We start from the raw sequence: 21,867 nt of genomic DNA, 5'->3' as shown, positions 1-21,867 counted from the left end.
GAGTCAAGCCCTTGACATGAAAATAAAACTAATAAAATTGGCAAAAGGAAATTGGCAAAAAATATTTACCAGCCAGTTATGCGCAAATCTCGGCATCACTATATTGTTTGTAGGTTTAGAAAGATGTAAAACGAATATCAAAAAAATAAAGATTCGCTCCTGATAAAGGTTAAACGTATGTTACCTACTTTAGTATTCTTTGAAACTGTGTCAGTATATTGCGCAAAACTGTACAATTAATTTAAATAAACACCGCATGATAATTTTACATGTTATGCAAGGCTAAGAACATCAAAGGTTAATCGACTTTGCTATAAATAAAAATCGCCAGTGTCCTATTAAAAATGACTTTTTCAACAAGTTATTTGAAAAATAACTAAAGTCAAAGTCAAGTCATTGGCAAAAATATTAGTCATATCCCAGTCAAGTCATTATAAGAGCAAGTCAACTTTAATTTAAGTCATTGACATAAAAATAAAACGTAGCTTGAGAAGCGCACCGCTTCGAACAAAAATCGGTCAGCTAGGTCTTAAACTTTTAATGTTAATATGCATTTCGCCATATAAATAATAGGCATCATCAGTGTTCGAAGCGGTGCGCATTCTTAAGCTCTTATTAAAATCTAGAACTTTTATCGTCGGCATTATGTGTTATGTTGGAGGGCAAGATTCTGTTGTGGAAACACATACCAAGCTTAAAAATCAAACGTTTAACCATTAACATTGGTAAATTCGTCTCTTTAAAAGTTGATTTTCGCTCATAGAAATTTTGTTATAGCTCACAACTTTTTGCTTAAGATTAGAGTGGAATAAATTCAATTATAACTTCCTACCTTGTGCAGAGTTGATGTGTGTTGTGCCAGGTCTGTTTATTGTGACATTCTAGTGATTTGGCCTACGGTAAAATCGGAAAAATCTTGTAGGAATGATCAATCCATTTATTATTTCTAAGGGGTGCCGCGAGCCATAAAATGGAGAATCACTATGCTAAATAGTTAAGAGTTAATTTTCCGCTCGTAGAAATCGAATTTTGCAGGAAATATCCACAAGTATAAATTTCACACAAGTACTTTTGAAATGACTTGTCTCAGTCAATTATTTGAAAATTAATGGTTTACGGTCATTTTATATACCTATGGTAAAAATACTGAAAAGTTGATTTTCCGCTCATAGAAATTGAATTTTTACAGGAAACTTCCACAAGTGGGCGTACGGCCCCCGGTCGTCGGCCTTCCTCCATCTGAGCCCGAAGTTCCGGGGCCGGATCCTGCCTCTAGTGACGTCTAACATGTCGCACCTGAGCATGCACCACCGCTTCGCTTACATGGGAACCAGAGATACAACAAACCATTTCGCGCTCGACGCTTCGTTTGATTTCTATGAGATGATCGGTGGACGGGTGAGTTTTTTTTTTTTATTGTTTTAGTTGGATTTTTTCACCATTTTTTTATTGTTGGTTTTCTATATTTTACTTTTTTGGTGATGTAATTTGTTCCCTCAATTTTAGACTGCTTTTACTTGTTCATAGTCATTTATCGTTTTTGTCGTAGTGTTGGTCGTTTTTCAATTTTTTTTGCCTTTTACATGTTTTAAGTAAATTATTGTTTTTTTTCTAATTGTTGGTCGCTTTTCATTTTTTTTGCCTTTTACATGTTTTAAGTAAATTATCGTTTTTTTTTTCTTAGTATTTGTCGTATTTTACTTTTTTTCTTATTTTTTGGTAATTTGTTCTTTAAGATTTTGGGCTTTTTGACCTTTTTTTTTTTATTTCTAAAATCGGTGATCGGCGGACGGGTGAGTTTTGCCTCAACGCAAAAGTAAACGTTATGAACATATATTCCTCCATAATGTCATGTGTTTAAAAAGTATAAAACATAAATAAAGTACGGATAAAACTCTTACTTTAAAGTTATTTGAATAGAAACTTGGGGCAAGTTTTTTTTGCAATTTCAACCCTAACATATTGTTTTTCAGGTATTTTATCCAAAAAGTAAATTTATCAACATAAATTAATTACTTTCATAAAAACTTGCTTTTCATTTTTTTTGTTTAGTCGGTTTTAACGTGTTGTTAGTCAATTATCGTTTTTTGTTTTAGTGTTTGTCTTTTTTTTTTTTTTTTCTTTTTTTTTGTTCTCGTTGATTTTTAACTTTTTTACCTTAGTATTTGTTTTTATTTTTATATTTTCATGGAATATTTCCTTACCGGTGATCTTATTCTTAAACTACAAAGCAATCCTTACAAACATCTCCTGAATTAATATTACTTGAAAACTGAATCTAAAACGTAGTAAGAATATCAAAGCCCATTGAGAAGTAGTTAGCTTTTTGAACATTTTGAATGAATATTAAAATAGTTAATGGTTGGAGGTTGTGGTAAGACAATGTAAGAATATCAAAGCCCATACAGAAGTAGGTATCATTTTGAACGTTTCGAATATATCTTTATTCATTTTCAAGATAGTGAGAAGGCACCTATTCTTAGTATATGCAGTATATTCAGTGTACCTTGATAAGAATGTAGGCCGCCAATAGCTGATAAGGCCCATTCACGTGACTCAGATAATAAAAAGAAATAGTGGTACTCGAAACATTTTTTTAATCAATTTGTATTTTTTATTTCAGAAAGCACTAACGGCCCACGCTAACGCCATGTTCGAATTGGCTGTACCTCTTCTGTGTGAAGCTCTTGGCACTAAACCACTGGACATACCTGAAGACATGAAGGCTCCATTTATGCGGGTCATCGGCCTGCCTGACCTACCAGAGGAATACAAGTAAGACCAATGAAAAGTATTTTTAACTACTGTTTTCTGTGCTTTTGTTAAAAGAAGTGACTTGTCTAGTTGTCTTTCCACAAATTTGTGTCGAAATTTGCAAGTTTTATATTTTTGCGGGAAGTATTTTACTTGATGAAAGTAGTTGTTTTTACTCCTGTTTCTGTTACTTTTGTTAAAAGAAGTGACTTGTCTTTTCATCAATTTAAGTCGAAATTTGTGAGTTTTGTTTATTATTTTTGTGGCAAGTATGTTTTTAATTTTATTATTTAATGTTCTACCTACAATCCTGATCAGGCTGAGTGGCTGGCTGATTTCGGCAAGCCTCTTCAAAGGCATCTTGTGTCTTTTCCTTTTGTTTGATTTTCTGTCAGCAGGATACATAGTATGATCAGACTCACCGTCATTATGCATATAAAAAAACAAAGAGCTCACTTTGAGACCCACTGTATCAGATTCACCGCTATTTTTACTCACCGACAGAAGTCTTTCCGCTGACGAGCTGACAGTCGTGGTTATGGAAAGATTCGCGGTCAACACAGTTTTCTTTAAATTCGCCGAACGCACCTGGCTGCGACTTTCTTGCAACGCTTACAACCGCAGAACAGACTACACGAGATTACGCGACACCCTGCTGGCGTTTTTTGGCATGTTTTGACCGACCAGTGGACTTCCTTCAGTATAGATCGAATCGTTCCCAACAAAAACGAGTTTTTTAAAATAACATATTGTCCAAAAGAAGGGCATGTCTGCATGAGTACCTTGACGTTTTTTTTCACAATCTGCCAGTTTAATTGTTAAAAACTCGCGCAATTTTTTTCTCATGACGCCAAAGACCCTTGGAGTCATTATATTTCCAAAAATGCGAATAAACCTACGCTACTGTTTAAAGGCAACTCTATAATCGTAAACCCTAAACTGCGATATTTTTTCTAAATGTGCAAATTTAATTGTCAAAGACTGGCGAAATTTTTGTCTTATGACGCTCAACGGCTCAAGACACTTTTTTTTCGTTGGTCCTTACATTTGATCAAAAGTGTCTATGTTTTTCGTAAAAATCGGTCGCATGAAACCCCTTAAACCGCTATATTCGTTACCAACGACCGCCACACTTGTTTTCATAAAAAAATCACAAATTCCAAGGTCGAAAACGAAAGCTGGAACACTGATCACTGGTCGGTCTGATTATGTAGAGCCAAGATGCGTTGCAAGTTATTAGAGTTAGCTTGTGAATGTGTAGATGTGTAGAGGCGTTGCATGTTTAGACGCGAGAGTGAAGTTTAGAAGCGTCAACAAATACAGCCAACTGGTAATTTACGGACACTTATCGTTCAACCCTGTGTGGCGTTGCATGTTTACACGCCGAGAGTTGAGACCTAGACCAGCGGTTTTCAACCAGTGGGCCATGGCTCACTGGTGGGTCACAGACATTTAAAAAGCTAGATTTACTGAAGAATTTAGTTTCATTTGTGTCACTATACTTCATTTTACAGGAATAATGGCTTGGAAAGGAATGTAAATTTATTGTTTAGCCTCTAGTATCTTACTAATGCACGATTAATGAAATAATCTGTTTTGAAACATGTTCTGCTGTTTTTGTTCTGAACCTATTATATAGTTAACTTTTTTGCAACGAAAATGGGCCATGAAAGAAAAAAGGTTGAGAACCACTGACCTAGACAAACTGAATCACAGATCCCCAATAAATGCAATTTCAGGTCTATCGAGTTCAAGTTTTTTTCGCTCTTTGCTTTTTTCAGAGACCTCCGATGCTTGTAATTGTATTCGCAATAAAACTATTTTAGACAAAAATAAACCTTAACATTTTTTTATTGATTTCAGAATATTTTATTGAATACATTACCCTTGTAAGCCATCCTCACTTATCCCTTCTCTTTCAGCTTGTTAAAACAAGGATATTATTGATTCTTTTCAAATGAATTACACATTGAATTATGTGTATTTTAAAACCCCTTTTTGACACGGCCCGCCACAACATTTTTTGTTTCTCATGTTGCCGCTGTCAAAATAATTGCCTACCCCTGGTTTAGAGGCTTCGAAAAAAAAGGTAGCTTCTAATTTACGCCCACTTCTCGTACTGATGTGGTGCCAGAAATTTGTTAAAATGGAAAATTCCAGCTTTCGAAAAGGGATGTAAAACCAACCAAGTTTGTGAAAAAAACGTTAAGTTTTTAAAAATTACTGAAAACTTAGAAGCTGACCTGTTATCTCTTAAACCATTAAAGGGAAACATTAGCTCACTGTTTATATGGTAAGTAACATTTTTTACGTTTTCATTTGTTGTTTCATACTAAGCAAATCGAAACGAAATTTTACATCCGAGGGTATGCCGGGTATTGCCATTATACGACCCTATTAAATAAAATTAACTAATGGCTTTGTAAAGGGCGTTATAAAGCATTCGAACTGACAGTTTGCCAAAAAATGCCTAATTTTTTGGTTGTAAAGGGAACTTTTCATAATTGACCATGTGATCGAGCCGATGCCAGGTGTCAATTGGTGGTTTCGGTACTCGTCTGATACTAGGGTGCTATCGCTGCCGATTTGATAGCAATTTATTAAGTAATTTGAACCATGATTTACAACCAAGCACAGAGATTTATTCCTTAAATGTGTTAAATTAGTATAGTTCTGTGGTGGAGTTTGCCTGTCTTGGGATTTAGTCTGATTGGTAACTGGAATAAAAATTTTCTTTGTGCATTTCTTTGTTCATTCTGAAAAAAATTGCTTATGCTATTTTTTTGTTATGGTTTTAAGATATGGAAAATTTTTGTAAAGAAACTGCGGCGCAACATTTTACAGTCTGAGGCGGGCCGAATTATAACAACGTTTATGATGAAAGTGATGGTGAATGATTTAGTTTCAGTTCTAACTTCTTGTAAAACGATTAGAGGGAACAAAATCTTTTTTGCGAACTGATTTAGAACAAAATAGGGACTTTGGTTCTCTAATAAAATATAGAATATGTCAAAACTATGTTTTATAGAGTAAACAAAGCTAAACCACCCTTTAACTTAACAACTAAATTATCTTAATTTAAATAAAAAAGTTAAAAGTTTTAACTTGAAATAACGTGTGACGCGTGACAATTCTAAAATGACGTTTGGGGTCGTTTTCCGTCGATTTAAACGGCACAAAAAAGTCTCGCTAATATCTTATTGAAGTTTTTGAAACCGATTTCTATTAAATATAATAGCAGTTGGCGATAAAAGCTAATCGGCCAAATAGAGTTTATTTTTAGAGAAATACAAAAAGCGAAGTAACGAGACAACACTAAATTATAATTCAAAAACAATAAACGTATAGAAGAGAAAATATTAGCCAACTGTTAACTTATTTTTAGCGCGAAAAAAGCAAAAAAAAACTAGCTGGCCATTTTCCTTACCGGTTAAAAGAAAAATAAATTCCACTTGCTCATTTTAGCTAAAAACACTCCTTTTAGAAGTTAAGTTTCACTCGGAAGGAAACAGAAAAAGTAAAATAAATGAAAAGGAACAAAAATGAGAGAAAACGGAAAATCAAAATTTGAGAAGCAAACCACTAAATTAGGAAGAAAAAAACTCTCAAACAAGAAACTCAGCAGGTCGTTCTCAAAAACGTATATTTGTAAATGAATAGGAAACAAAATGGAAAGTAGCGAGAATATTAAAGCCCACAAGTAGGGGGGTTAACATTTTGAACGTTTCCAATCGGTGTTAAAAATAAAAAGAGAAAGAAAAATGTTGCCCACCTCCGTATGGTCTTTGATATTCCTACCGTACGACTAACTAAAACCTACAACCATTATGCTCCGAAACTAGACTATTGTTACTAGAGCTGCATTAAATTAAATTAAGCTCATTTCACAATCAATATAGATTAAGTTGAATACTTCATTTAAAACGATTTGGTACAAGTAGGCACGTTTTACGCTTTACAAGTTCGTTTGCATGACCAGATAAAAATAGTTACAAAAAAACTATTTTATTTTTTTTACCATTCGCAAACTTCCAAGAATGTTGCCAAGATGTTGGAAATAATACAGAGATATTAGAAACGTTCAAAATGTTAACTACTTCTTTATGGGATGCGATATTCCTCAACCACATTATGCTCTAAAAATAGTAAAATTTAAAAAAACAAACAAGAAAGAAGGGTAAATTTATCTAACAGTACTTTAAAATATTGCATGCTCCATGTCCCTTAGGATAACAATATATGTTTTACATTTATATATGGGTTGTTTTTGCATATTTTTTTGAAGTTGGTAGAGAGACGGTCCCAGTATGGCCGAGCTCGTAAGTTGCTAGTTTTACGAACAGGATGCAACAGGCAGCGTTGCTATGGTTGTTTCTCGACTTGCTCCCCTTTGAGCCTGTGTAGCTCAATTGTAGATCGACGGTCCTGGTATTACCGAGGTCGCGAGTTCGAACCTCACCACAGGCTAGTTATATGAACAAGATGCAGCAGGCAGTGGCGTATGGTTGTTTCTCGACTTGCTCCCCTTTGAGCCTGTGTAGCTCAATTGTAGATCGACGGTCCTGGTATTACCGAGGTCGCGAGTTCGAACCTCACCACAGGCTAGTTTTAAGAACAGGTGCAGCAGACAGTGGCGTATGGTTGTTTCTTGACTCGCGCTCCCTTCTGAGCCTGTGCAGCTCAGTCAGTTGGTAGAGCGACGGTCCTGATATTACTGAGGTCGCGAGTTCGAACTTCGCCACAGGCTAGTTATATGAACAAGATGCAGCAGGCAACGGTGCTATGGATGTTTCTTGACTCGCTCCCTTCTGAGCCTGTGTAGCTCAGTTGGTACAGCGACGGTCCTGATATTACCGAGGTCGCGAGTTCGAACTTCACCACAGGCTAGTTTTATAGTAACAAAATGCAGCAGGCAGTTGGCGTATGGTTGTTTCTTGACTCGCGCTCCCTTCTGAGCCTGTGTCCGGTCCTGGTATGACCGAGGTCGCGAGTTCGAACCTCACCACAGGCTAGTAATATGAACAAGATGCAGCAGGAGGCAACGGTGCTATGGGTTGTTTCTTGACTAGCTGCTCCCTTCTGAGCCTGTGTAGCTCAGTTGGTAAAGCGACGGTCCTGGTATTACCGAGGACGCGAGTTCGAACCTCACCACAGGCTAGTTATATGAACAAGATGCAGCAGGAGGCAACGGTGCTATGGGTTGTTTCTTGACTAGCTGCTCCCTTCTGAGCCTGTGTAGCTCAGTTGGTAGAGCGACGTCGTGAGTTCGAACCTCACCACAGTCTAGTTATATGAACAAGATGCAGCAGGAGGCAACGGTGCTATCTATGGGTTGTTTCTTGACTACAGCTCCCTTCTGAGCCTGTGAAGCTCAGTTGGTAGAGCGACGGTCGTGGCATGACCGAGGTCGTGGCATGACCGAGGTCGTGGCATGACCGAGGTCGTGAGTTCGAACCTCACCACTGTGTAGCTCAGTTGGTAAAGAGCGACGGTCCTGGTATTACCGAAGACGCGAGCGAGTTCGAACCTCACCACAGGCTAGTTATATGAACAAGATGATGCAGCAGGCAGTTGGCGTATGGTTGTTTCTTGACTCGCTCCCTTCTGAGCCTGTGTGTAGTAAAGCGACGGTCCGGTATTACCGAGGTCGCGAGTTCGAACCTCACCACAGGCTAGTTATATGAACAAGATGATGCAGCAGGCAGTTGGCGTATGGTTGTTTCTTGACTCGCGCTCCCTTCTGAGCCTGTGTTGTTAGCTCAGTTGGTAGAGAGACGGTCCGGTATTACCGAGGTCGCGAGTTCGAACCTCACCACAGGCTAGTTATATGAACAAGATGCAGCAGGCAGTGGCGTATGGTTGTTTCTTGACTTGTTCCCTTCTGAGCCCTGTGTAAAGCGACGGTCCTGGTATTACCGAGGACGCGAGTTCGAACCTCACCACAGTCTAGTTATATGAACAAGATGCAGCAGGCAGTGGCGTATGGTTGTTTGTTTCTTGACTTGTTCCCTTCTGAGCCTGTGTAAAGCGACGGTCCTGGTATTACCGAGGTCGCGAGTTCGAACCTCACCACAGGCTAGTTATATGAACAAGATGCAGCAGGCAGTGGCGTATGGTTGTTTCTTGACTTGTTCCCTTCTGAGCCTGTGTAAAGCGACGGTCCTGGTATTACCGAGGACGCGAGTTCGAACCTCACCACAGGCTAGTTATATGAACAAGATGCAGCAGGAGGCAACGGTGCTATGGGTTGTTTCTTGACTCGCTGCTCCCTTCTGAGCCTGTGTAGCTGCTCAGTTGGTAGAGCGACGTCGTGAGTTCGAACCTCACCACAGTCTAGTTATATGAACAAGATGATGCAGTGTTTCTTGACTCGCGCTCCCTTCTGAGCCTGTGTTGTTAGCTCAGTTGGTAGAGAGACGGTCCGGTATTACCCAGGTCGGGAGTTCGAACCTCACCACAGGCTAGTTATATGAACAAGATGATGCAGTGTTTCTTGACTCGCGCTCCCTTCTGAGCCTGTGTTGTTAGCTCAGTTGGTAGAGAGACGGTCCGGTATTACCGAGGTCGCGAGTTCGAACCTCACCACAGGCTAGTTATATGAACAAGATGATGCAGCAGGCAGTTGGCGTATGGTTGTTTCTTGACTCGCGCTCCCTTCTGAGCCTGTGTTGTTAGCTCAGTTGGTAGAGAGACGGTCCGGTATTACCGAGGTCGCGAGTTCGAACCTCACCACAGGCTAGTTATATGAACAAGATGCAGCAGGCAGTGGCGTATGGTTGTTTCTTGACTTGTTCCCTTCTGAGCCTGTGTAAAGCGACGGTCCTGGTATTACCGAGGACGCGAGTTCGAACCTCACCACAGGCTAGTTATATGAACAAGATGCAGCAGGAGGCAACGGTGCTATGGGTTGTTTCTTGACTAGCTGCTCCCTTCTGAGCCTGTGTAGCTGCTCAGTTGGTAGAGCGACGTCGTGAGTTCGAACCTCACCACAGTCTAGTTATATGAACAAGATGCAGCAGGAGGCAACGGTGCTATGGGTTGTTTCTTGACTAGCTGCTCCCTTCTGAGCCTGTGAAGCTCAGTCGCTAGCCACGACCGAGGTCGTGAGTTCGAACCTCACCACTGTGTAGCTCAGTTGGTAAAGAGCGACGGTCCTGGTATTACCGAAGACGCGAGCGAGTTCGAACCTCACCACAGGCTAGTTATATGAACAAGATGATGCAGCAGGCAGTTGGCGTATGGTTGTTTCTTGACTCGCTCCCTTCTGAGCCTGTGTAGTAAAGCGACGGTCCGGTATTACCGAGGTCGCGAGTTCGAACCTCACCACAGGCTAGTTATATGAACAAGATGATGCAGTGTTTCTTGACTCGCGCTCCCTTCTGAGCCTGTGTTGTTAGCTCAGTTGGTAGAGAGACGGTCCGGTATTACCGAAGTCGGGAGTTCGAACCTCACCACAGGCTAGTTATATGAACAAGATGCAGCAGGCAGTGTGGCGTATGGTTGTTTCTTGACTCGCTCCCTTCTGGGCCTGTGTAGCTCAGTTGGTAGAGAGCGACGTCGTGAGTTCGAACCTCACCACAGGCTAGTTATATGAACAAGATGCAGCAGGCAGTGTGGCGTATGGTTGTTTCTTGACTCGCTCCCTTCTGGGCCTGTGTAGCTCAGTTGGTAGAGAGCGACGTCGTGAGTTCGAACCTCACCACAGGCTAGTTATATGAACAAGATGCAGCAGGCAGTGTGGCGTATGGTTGTTTCTTGACTCGCTCCCTTCTGGGCCTGTGTAGCTCGGTTGGTAGAGAGCGACGTCGCGAGTTCGAACCTTACCACAGGCTAGTTATATGAACAAGATGCAGCAGGAGGCAACGGTGCTATCTATGGGTTGTTTCTTGACTAGCTGCTCCCTTCTGAGCCTGTGAAGCTCAGTTGGTAGAGCGACGGTCGTGGCATGACCGAGGTCGTGAGTTCGAACCTCACCACTGTGTAGCTCAGTTGGTAAAGCGACGGTCCTGGTATTACCGAAGACGCGAGCGAGTTCGAACCTTACCACAGGCTAGTTATATGAACAAGATGATGCAGCAGGCAGTTGGCGTATGGTTGTTTCTTGACTCGCTCCCTTCTGAGCCTGTGTAGTAAAGCGACGGTCCGGTATTACCGAGGTCGCGAGTTCGAACCTCACCACAGGCTAGTTATATGAACAAGATGCAGCAGGCAGCTTCTGAGCCTGTGTAGCTCAGTTGGTAGAGCGACGTCGTGAGTTCGAACCTCACCACAGGCTAGTTATATGAACAAGATGATGCAGCAGGCAGTTGGCGTATGGTTGTTTCTTGACTCGCTCCCTTCTGAGCCTGTGTAGTAAAGCGACGGTCCGGTATTACCGAGGTCGCGAGTTCGAACCTCACCACAGGCTAGTTATATGAACAAGATGCAGCAGGCAGTTGGCGTATGGTTGTTTCTTGACTCGCGCTCCCTTCTGAGCCTGTGTTGTAGAGAGACGGTCCGGTATTACCGAGGTCGCGAGTTCGAACCTCACCACAGGCTAGTTATATGAACAAGATGCAGCAGGCAGTGTGGCGTATGATTGTTTCTTGACTCGCTCCCTTCTGGGCCTGTGTAGCTCAGTTGGTAGAGAGCGACGTCGTGAGTTCGAACCTCACCACAGTCTGTTGTTTCTTGACTAGCTGCTCCCTTCTGAGCCTGTGAAGCTCAGTCGCCAACCACGACCGAGGTCGTGAGTTCGAACCTCACCACTGTGTAGCTCAGTTGGTAAAGAGCGACGGTCCTGGTATTACCGAAGACGCGAGCGAGTTCGAACCTTCTTACCACAGGCTAGTTATATGAACAAGATGATGCAGCAGGCAGTTGGGGCATGGTTGTTTCTTGACTCGCTCCCTTCTGAGCCTGTGTAGTAAAGCGACGGTCCGGTATTACCGAGGTCGCGAGTTCGAACCTCACCACAGGCTAGTTATATGAACAAGATGCAGCAGGCAGTGGCGTATGGTTGTTTCTTGACTTGTTCCCTTCTGAGCCTGTGTAAAGCGACGGTCCTGGTATTACCGAGGACGCGAGTTCGAACCTCACCACAGTCTAGTTATATGAACAAGATGCAGCAGGAGGCAACGGTGCTATGGGTTGTTTCTTGACTAGCTGCTCCCTTCTGAGCCTGTGTAGCTCAGTTGGTAGAGCGACGTCGTGAGTTCGAACCTCACCACAGTCTAGTTATATGAACAAGATGCAGCAGGAGGCAACGGTGCTATCTATGGGTTGTTTCTTGACTAGCTGCTCCCTTCTGAGCCTGTGAAGCTCAGTTGGTAGAGCGACGGTCGTGGCATGACCGAGGTCGTGAGTTCGAACCTCACCACTGTGTAGCTCAGTTGGTAAAGAGCGACGGTCCTGGTATTACCGAAGACGCGAGCGAGTTCGAACCTCACCACAGGCTAGTTATATGAACAAGATGATGCAGCAGGCAGTTGGCGTATGATTGTTTCTTGACTCGCTCCCTTCTGAGCCTGTGTGTAGTAAATCGACGGTCCGGTATTACCGAGGTCGCGAGTTCGAACCTCACCACAGGCTAGTTATATGAACAAGATGATGCAGCAGGCAGTTGGCGTATGGTTGTTTCTTGACTCGCGCTCCCTTCTGAGCCTGTGTTGTTAGCTCAGTTGGTAGAGAGACGGTCCGGTATTACCGAGGTCGCGAGTTCGAACCTCACCACAGGCTAGTTATATGAACAAGATGCAGCAGGCAGTGGCGTATGGTTGTTTCTTGACTTGTTCCCTTCTGAGCCCTGTGTAAAGCGACGGTCCTGGTATTACCGAGGACGCGAGTTCGAACCTCACCACAGTCTAGTTATATGAACAAGATGCAGCAGGCAGTGGCGTATGGTTGTTTCTTGACTTGTTCCCTTCTGAGCCTGTGTAAAGCGACGGTCCTGGTATTACCGAGGTCGCGAGTTCGAACCTCACCACAGGCTAGTTATATGAACAAGATGCAGCAGGCAGTGGCGTATGGTTGTTTCTTGACTTGTTCCCTTCTGAGCCTGTGTAAAGCGACGGTCCAGGTATTACCGAGGTCGCGAGTTCGAACCTCACCACAGGCTAGTTATATGAACAAGATGCAGCAGGCAGTGGCGTATGGTTGTTTCTTGACTTGTTCCCTTCTGAGCCTGTGTAAAGCGACGGTCCTGGTATTACCGAGGACGCGAGTTCGAACCTCACCACAGGCTAGTTATATGAACAAGATGCAGCAGGAGGCAACGGTGCTATGGGTTGTTTCTTGACTAGCTGCTCCCTTCTGAGCCTGTGTAGCTGCTCAGTTGGTAGAGCGACGTCGTGAGTTCGAACCTCACCACAGTCTAGTTATATGAACAAGACTCGCGCTCCCTTCTGAGCCTGTGTTGTTAGCTCAGTTGGTAGAGAGACGGTCCGGTATTACCGAGGTCGCGAGTTCGAACCTCACCACAGGCTAGTTATATGAACAAGATGATGCAGCAGGCAGTTGGCGTATGGTTGTTTCTTGACTCGCGCTCCCTTCTAAACCTGTGTTGTTAGCTCAGTTGGTAGAGAGACGGTCCGGTATTACCGAGGTCGCGAGTTCGAACCTCACCACAGGCTAGTTATATGAACAAGATGCAGCAGGCAGTGGCGTATGGTTGTTTCTTGACTTGTTCCCTTCTGAGCCCTGTGTAAAGCGACGGTCCTGGTATTACCGAGGACGCGAGTTCGAACCTCACCACAGTCTAGTTATATGAACAAGATGCAGCAGGCAGTGGCGTATGGTTGTTTCTTGACTTGTTCCCTTCTGAGCCTGTGTAGCTCAGTTGGTAGAGAGCGACGTCGTGAGTTCGAACCTCACCACAGGCTAGCTATATGAACAAGATGCAGCAGGCAGTGTGGCGTATGGTTGTTTCTTGACTCGCTCCCTTCTGGGCCTGTGTAGCTCAGTTGGTAGAGAGCGACGTCGTGAGTTCGAACCTCACCACAGGCTAGTTATATGAACAAGATGCAGCAGGCAGTGTGGCGTATGGTTGTTTCTTGACTCGCTCCCTTCTGGGCCTGTGTAGCTCGGTTGGTAGAGAGCGACGTCGCGAGTTCGAACCTTACCACAGGCTAGTTATATGAACAAGATGCAGCAGGAGGCAACGGTGCTATCTATGGGTTGTTTCTTGACTAGCTGCTCCCTTCTGAGCCTGTGAAGCTCAGTTGGTAGAGCGACGGTCGTGGCATGACCGAGGTCGTGAGTTCGAACCTCACCACTGTGTAGCTCAGTTGGTAAAGCGACGGTCCTGGTATTTCCGAAGACGCGAGCGAGTTCGAACCTTACCACAGGCTAGTTATATGAACAAGATGATGCAGCAGGCAGTTGGCGTATGGTTGTTTCTTGACTCGCTCCCTTCTGAGCCTGTGTAGTAAAGCGACGGTCCGGTATTACCGAGGTCGCGAGTTCGAACCTCAGCACAGGCTAGTTATATGAACAAGATGCAGCAGGCAGCTTCTGAGCCTGTGTAGCTCAGTTGGTAGAGCGACGTCGTGAGTTCGAACCTCACCACAGGCTAGTTATATGAACAAGATGATGCAGCAGGCAGTTGGCGTATGGTTGTTTCTTGACTCGCTCCCTTCTGAGCCTGTGTAGTAAAGCGACGGTCCGGTATTACCGAGGTCGCGAGTTCGAACCTCACCACAGGCTAGTTATTTGAACAAGATGCAGCAGGCAGTTGGCGTATGGTTGTTTCTTGACTCGCGCTCCCTTCTGAGCCTGTGTTGTAGAGAGACGGTCCGGTATTACCGAGGTCGCGAGTTCGAACCTCACCACAGGCTAGTTATATGAACAAGATGCAGCAGGCAGTGTGGCGTATGATTGTTTCTTGACTCGCTCCCTTCTGGGCCTGTGTAGCTCAGTTGGTAGAGAGCGACGTCGTGAGTTCGAACCTCACCACAGTCTGTTGTTTCTTGACTAGCTGCTCCCTTCTGAGCCTGTGAAGCTCAGTCGCCAACCACGACCGAGGTCGTGAGTTCGAACCTCACCACTGTGTAGCTCAGTTGGTAAAGAGCGACGGTCCTGGTATTACCGAAGACGCGAGCGAGTTCGAACCTTCTTACCACAGGCTAGTTATATGAACAAGATGATGCAGCAGGCAGTTGGCGCATGGTTGTTTCTTGACTCGCTCCCTTCTGAGCCTGTGTAGTAAAGCGACGGTCCGGTATTACCGAGGTCGCGAGTTCGAACCTCACCACAGGCTAGTTATATGAACAAGATGCAGCAGGCAGTGGCGTATGGTTGTTTCTTGACTTGTTCCCTTCTGAGCCTGTGTAAAGCGACGGTCCTGGTATTACCGAGGACGCGAGTTCGAACCTCACCACAGTCTAGTTATATGAACAAGATGCAGCAGGAGGCAACGGTGCTATGGGTTGTTTCTTGACTAGCTGCTCCCTTCTGAGCCTGTGTAGCTCAGTTGGTAGAGCGACGTCGCGAGTTCGAACCTTACCACAGGCTAGTTATATGAACAAGATGCAGCAGGAGGCAACGGTGCTATCTATGGGTTGTTTCTTGACTAGCTGCTCCCTTCTGAGCCTGTGAAGCTCAGTTGGTAGAGCGACGGTCGTGGCATGACCGAGGTCGTGAGTTCGAACCTCACCACTGTGTAGCTCAGTTGGTAAAGCGACGGTCCTGGTATTTCCGAAGACGCGAGCGAGTTCGAACCTTACCACAGGCTAGTTATATGAACAAGATGATGCAGCAGGCAGTTGGCGTATGGTTGTTTCTTGACTCGCTCCCTTCTGAGCCTGTGTAGTAAAGCGACGGTCCGGTATTACCGAGGTCGCGAGTTCGAACCTCACCACAGGCTAGTTATATGAACAAGATGCAGCAGGCAGCTTCTGAGCCTGTGTAGCTCAGTTGGTAGAGCGACGTCGTGAGTTCGAACCTCACCACAGGCTAGTTATATGAACAAGATGATGCAGCAGGCAGTTGGCGTATGGTTGTTTCTTGACTCGCTCCCTTCTGAGCCTGTGTAGTAAAGCGACGGTCCGGTATTACCGAGGTCGCGAGTTCGAACCTCACCACAGGCTAGTTATATGAACAAGATGCAGCAGGCAGTTGGCGTATGGTTGTTTCTTGACTCGCGCTCCCTTCTGAGCCTGTGTTGTAGAGAGACGGTCCGGTATTACCGAGGTCGCGAGTTCGAACCTCACCACAGGCTAGTTATATGAACAAGATGCAGCAGGCAGTGTGGCGTATGATTGTTTCTTGACTCGCTCCCTTCTGGGCCTGTGTAGCTCAGTTGGTAGAGAGCGACGTCGTGAGTTCGAACCTCACCACAGTCTGTTGTTTCTTGACTAGCTGCTCCCTTCTGAGCCTGTGAAGCTCAGTCGCCAACCACGACCGAGGTCGTGAGTTCGAACCTCACCACTGTGTAGCTCAGTTGGTAAAGAGCGACGGTCCTGGTATTACCGAAGACGCGAGCGAGTTCGAACCTTCTTACCACAGGCTAGTTATATGAACAAGATGATGCAGCAGGCAGTTGGCGCATGGTTGTTTCTTGACTCGCTCCCTTCTGAGCCTGTGTAGTAAAGCGACGGTCCGGTATTACCGAGGTCGCGAGTTCGAACCTCACCACAGGCTAGTTATATGAACAAGATGCAGCAGGCAGTGGCGTATGGTTGTTTCTTGACTTGTTCCCTTCTGAGCCTGTGTAAAGCGACGGTCCTGGTATTACCGAGGACGCGAGTTCGAACCTCACCACAGTCTAGTTATATGAACAAGATGCAGCAGGAGGCAACGGTGCTATGGGTTGTTTCTTGACTAGCTGCTCCCTTCTGAGCCTGTGTAGCTCAGTTGGTAGAGCGACGTCGTGAGTTCGAACCTCACCACAGTCTAGAACCTCACCACAGTCTAGTTATATGAACAAGATGCAGCAGGAGGCAACGGTGCTATCTATGGGTTGTTTCTTGACTAGCTGCTCCCTTCTGAGCCTGTGAAGCTCAGTTGGTAGAGCGACGGTCGTGGCATGACCGAGGTCGTGAGTTCGAACCTCACCACTGTGTAGCTCAGTTGGTAAAGAGCGACGGTCCTGGTATTACCGAAGACGCGAGCGAGTTCGAACCTCACCACAGGCTAGTTATATGAACAAGATGATGCAGCAGGCAGTTGGCGTATGGTTGTTTCTTGACTCGCTCCCTTCTGAGCCTGTGTGTAGTAAAGCGACGGTCCGGTATTACCGAGGTCGCGAGTTCGAACCTCACCACAGGCTAGTTATATGAACAAGATGCAGCAGGCAGTGGCGTATGGTTGTTTCTTGACTTGTTCCCTTCTGAGCCCTGTGTAAAGCGACGGTCCTGGTATTACCGAGGACGCGAGTTCGAACCTCACCACAGTCTAGTTATATGAACAAGATGCAGCAGGCAGTGGCGTATGGTTGTTTCTTGACTTGTTCCCTTCTGAGCCTGTGTAAAGCGACGGTCCTGGTATTACCGAGGTCGCGAGTTCGAACCTCACCACAGGCTAGTTATATGAACAAGATGCAGCAGGCAGTGGCGTATGGTTGTTTCTTGACTTGTTCCCTTCTGAGCCTGTGTAAAGCGACGGTCCAGGTATTACCGAGGTCGCGAGTTCGAACCTCACCACAGGCTAGTTATATGAACAAGATGCAGCAGGCAGTGGCGTATGGTTGTTTCTTGACTTGTTCCCTTCTGAGCCTGTGTAAAGCGACGGTCCTGGTATTACCGAGGACGCGAGTTCGAACCTCACCACAGGCTAGTTATATGAACAAGATGCAGCAGGAGGCAACGGTGCTATGGGTTGTTTCTTGACTAGCTGCTCCCTTCTGAGCCTGTGTAGCTGCTCAGTTGGTAGAGCGACGTCGTGAGTTCGAACCTCACCACAGTCTAGTTATATGAACAAGACTCGCGCTCCCTTCTGAGCCTGTGTTGTTAGCTCAGTTGGTAGAGAGACGGTCCGGTATTACCGAGGTCGCGAGTTCGAACCTCACCACAGGCTAGTTATATGAACAAGATGATGCAGCAGGCAGTTGGCGTATGGTTGTTTCTTGACTCGCGCTCCCTTCTGAGCCTGTGTTGTTAGCTCAGTTGGTAGAGAGACGGTCCGGTATTACCGAGGTCGCGAGTTCGAACCTCACCACAGGCTAGTTATATGAACAAGATGCAGCAGGCAGTGGCGTATGGTTGTTTCTTGACTTGTTCCCTTATGAGCCCTGTGTAAAGCGACGGTCCTGGTATTACCGAGGACGCGAGTTCGAACCTCACCACATGCTAGTTATATGAACAAGATGCAGCAGGCAGTGGCGTATGGTTGTTTCTTGACTTGTTCCCTTCTGAGCCTGTGTAAAGCGACGGTCCTGGTATTACCGAGGACGCGAGTTCGAACCTCACCACAGGCTAGTTATATGAACAAGATGCAGCAGGCAGTGGCGTATGGTTGTTTCTTGACTTGTTCCCTTCTGAGCCTGTGTAAAGCGACGGTCCTGTATTACCGAGGACGCGAGTTCGAACCTCACCACAGGCTAGTTGTATGAACAAGATGCAGCAGGAGGCAACGGTGCTATGGGTTGTTTCTTGACTAGCTGCTCCCTTCTGAGCCTGTGTAGCTGCTCAGTTGGTAGAGCGACGTCGTGAGTTCGAACCTCACCACAGTCTAGTTATATGAACAAGATGATGCAGTGTTTCTTGACTCGCGCTCCCTTCTGAGCCTGTGTTGTTAGCTCAGTTGGTAGAGAGACGGTCCGGTATTACCGAGGTCGGGAGTTCGAACCTCACCACAGGCTAGTTATATGAGCCTGTGTTGTTAGCTCAGTTGGTAGAGAGACGGTCCGGTATTACCGAGGTCGGGAGTTCGAACCTCACCACAGGCTAGTTATATGAACAAGATGCAGCAGGCAGTGTGGCGTACGGTTGTTTCTTGACTCGCTCCCTTCTGGGCCTGTATAGCTCAGTTGGTAGAGAGCGACGTCGTGAGTTCGAACCTCACCACAGGCTAGTTATATGAACAAGATGCAGCAGGCGGTTGTTTCTTGACTCGTTCCCTTCTGGGCCTGTGTAGCTCGGTTGGTAGAGAGCGACGTCGCGAGTTCGAACCTCACCACAGTCTAGTTATATGAACAAGATGCAGCAGGAGGCAACGGTGCTATCTATGGGTTGTTTCTTGACTAGCTGCTCCCTTCTGAGCCTGTGTAGCTCAGTTGGTAGAGCGACGTCGTGAGTTCGAACCTCACCACAGTCTAGTTATATGAACAAGATGCAGCAGGAGGCAACGGTGCTATCTATGGGTTGTTTCTTGACTAGCTGCTCCCTTCTGAGCCTGTGAAGCTCAGTTGGTAGAGCGGCGGTCGTGGCATGACCGAGGTCGTGAGTTCGAACCTCACCACTGTAGCTCAGTTGGTAAAGAGCGACGGTCCTGGTATTACCGAAGACGCGAGCGAGTTCGAACCTCACCACACAGGCTAGTTATATGAACAAGATGATGATGCAGCAGGCAGTTGGCGTATGGTTGTTTCTTGACTCGCCGAACCTCACCACAGGCTAGTTATATGAACAAGATGCAGCAGGCAGTGGCGTATGGTTGTTTCTTGACTTGTTCCCTTCTGAGCCTGTGTAAAGCGACGGTCCTGGTATTACCGAGGTCGCGAGTTCGAACCTCACCACAGGCTAGTTATATGAACAAGATGCAGCAGGCAGTGGCGTATGGTTGTTTCTTGACTTGTTCCCTTCTGAGCCTGTGTAAAGCGACGGTCCAGGTATTACCGAGGTCGCGAGTTCGAACCTCACCACAGGCTAGTTATATGAACAAGATGCAGCAGGCAGTGGCGATGGTTGTTTCTTGACTTGTGTTCCCTTCTGAGCCTGTGTAAAGCGACGGTCCTGGTATTACCGAGGACGCGAGTTCGAACCTCACCACAGGCTAGTTATATGAACAAGATGCAGCAGGAGGCAACGGTGCTATGGGTTGTTTCTTGACTAGCTGCTCCCTTCTGAGCCTGTGTAGCTGCTCAGTTGGTAGAGCGACGTCGTGAGTTCGAACCTCACCACAGTCTAGTTATATGAACAAGATGATGCAGTGTTTCTTGACTCGCGCTCCCTTCTGAGCCTGTGTTGTTAGCTCAGTTGGTAGAGAGACGGTCCGGTATTACCGAGGTCGGGAGTTCGAACCTCACCACAGGCTAGTTATATGAACAAGATGATGCAGTGTTTCTTGACTCGCGCTCCCTTCTGAGCCTGTGTTGTTAGCTCAGTTGGTAGAAGAGAGACGGTCCGGTATTACCGAGGTCGGGAGTTCGAACCTCACCACAGGCTAGTTATATGAACAAGATGCAGCAGGCAGTGTGGCGTATGGTTGTTTCTTGACTCGCTCCCTTCTTGGCCTGTGTAGCTCAGAGAGCGACGTCGCGAGTTCGAACCTCACCACAGTCTAGTTATATGAACAAGATGCAGCAGGAGGCAACGGTGCTATGGGTTGTTTCTTGACTAGCTGCTCCCTTCTGAGCCTGTGTAGCTCAGTAGGTAGAGCGACGTCGTGAGTTCGAACCTCACCACAGTCTAGTTATATGAACAAGATGCAGCAGGAGGCAACGGTGCTATCTATGGGTTGTTTCTTGACTAGCTGCTCCCTTCTGAGCCTGTGAAGCTTAGTTGGTAGAGCGACGGTCGTGGCATGACCGAGGTCGTGAGTTCGAACCTCACCACTGTAGCTCAGTTGGTAAAGAGCGACGGTCCTGGTATTACCGAAGACGCGAGCGAGTTCGAACCTCACCACACAGGCTAGTTATATGAACAAGATGATGCAGCAGGCAGTTGGCGTATGGTTGTTTCTTGACTCGCTCCCTTCTGAGCCTGTGTAGTAAAGCGACGGTCCGGTATTACCGAGGTCGCGAGTTCGAACCTCACCACAGGCTAGTTATATGAACAAGATGCAGCAGGCAGTTGGCGTATGGTTGTTTCTTGACTCGCGCTCCCTTCTGAGCCTGTGTTGTAGAGAGACGGTCCGGTATTACCGAGGTCGCGAGTTCGAACCCTCACCACAGGCTAGTTTTAAGAACAGGATGAGCAGGCAGTGGCGTATGATTGTTTCTTGACTTGTTCCCTTCTGAGCCTGTGTAAAGCGACGGTCCTGGTATTACCGAGGACGCGAGTTCGAACCTCACCACAGGCTAGTTATATGAACAAGATGATGCAGCAGGCAGTTGGCGTATGGTTGTTTCTTGACTCGCTCCCTTCTGGGCCTGTGTAGCTCAGTTGGTAGAGAGCGACGTCGTGAGTTCGAACCTCACCACAGTCTAGTTATATGAACAAGCTGCAGCAGGCAGTGTGGCGTATGGTTGTTTCTCGACTCGCTCCTCTCTGAGCCTGCATATAGCTCAGTTGGTAGAGCGACGGTCCCGGCTTGACCGGAGGTCGTGAGTTCGAACCTCACTGCAGGCCAGTTGTTTTTCTGGCTTGCTCTGCTTGCATCATAGATCGACAGATTCGGCGAGTCTTTTCGGATGGCTTTTCGGTGTACTATACTTTTGCTGTTCGACATTTTGTAAATATTTGAACTATAAAGTCATCATTTTTTTTTTTTTTTTCGCAGAAAGTTGCCCGGCTATCTGATGATCCCCACTTTCTACCGCAAATACGCCGTCGTGGCTGGCTTCACCAACTTCGCGGGAAAAATGTGGCTCCGAGTTAGCATCAACGCCTACAACTCGCGTAATGACGTCATCAGACTGCGTGACGCACTACTCGACTTTTTCTTCGGCGCCAAGACCGAGTAACTCGAAACGGATTACCAAGTTTTGTAAATAATTGCGAAGCTCTTGCCCATTTTAAACCGCAACTTTTAATGTTTTGGGGGGCGCCAACACTGATTAAATCAAAAACTAATTCCCAAGTTTCAAGACCGCAATTAACTCGAATTTAAATGCAATTTAACCGATTTTATTTGCCATTTCTTTTGTCGGCGCCAAGACTGAGTAATTCGAAAACGGATTTTATTGCTCAATTGCGAAGCTCTTGTTTATGATGATCTGTAAATCTAATTGTTTTGTTAATGCAGGTTTAGTGTCTCTTTTTTTTGGTGACATTTTTGCAATTGATTTCTGTGTGAACGTTTTTCTATTCATATATT

The 21,867-nt window shown here is 45.5% G+C and overlaps 1 protein-coding gene across 1 annotated transcript in view; it reads left to right on the top strand.

The window, feature by feature from the left end:
* The window catches only part of LOC146146359 (uncharacterized), a 29,158-nt gene extending 7,527 nt beyond the window's left edge, over positions 1 to 21,631 (top strand). Inside the window, exons 6-8 of the mRNA XM_083389728.1 lie at positions 1,190 to 1,398; positions 2,624 to 2,775; positions 21,331 to 21,631. Of these exons, the coding sequence (XP_083245854.1) occupies positions 1,190 to 1,398; positions 2,624 to 2,775; positions 21,331 to 21,514 (545 nt within the window). The 3' untranslated portion in view covers positions 21,515 to 21,631. The remainder of the gene's footprint in view (positions 1 to 1,189; positions 1,399 to 2,623; positions 2,776 to 21,330) is intronic.
* The last annotated feature ends 236 nt before the right edge of the window (positions 21,632 to 21,867 follow it).

Source organism: Ascidiella aspersa, chromosome 5 (assembly GCF_963924565.1).
Source record: "Ascidiella aspersa chromosome 5, kaAscAspe10.2, whole genome shotgun sequence".
Taxonomy (NCBI): domain Eukaryota; kingdom Metazoa; phylum Chordata; class Ascidiacea; order Phlebobranchia; family Ascidiidae; genus Ascidiella; species Ascidiella aspersa.
The sequence above is the reverse complement of the archived record's forward strand: the minus strand, read 5'-3'. Positions and strand labels throughout refer to the sequence as shown.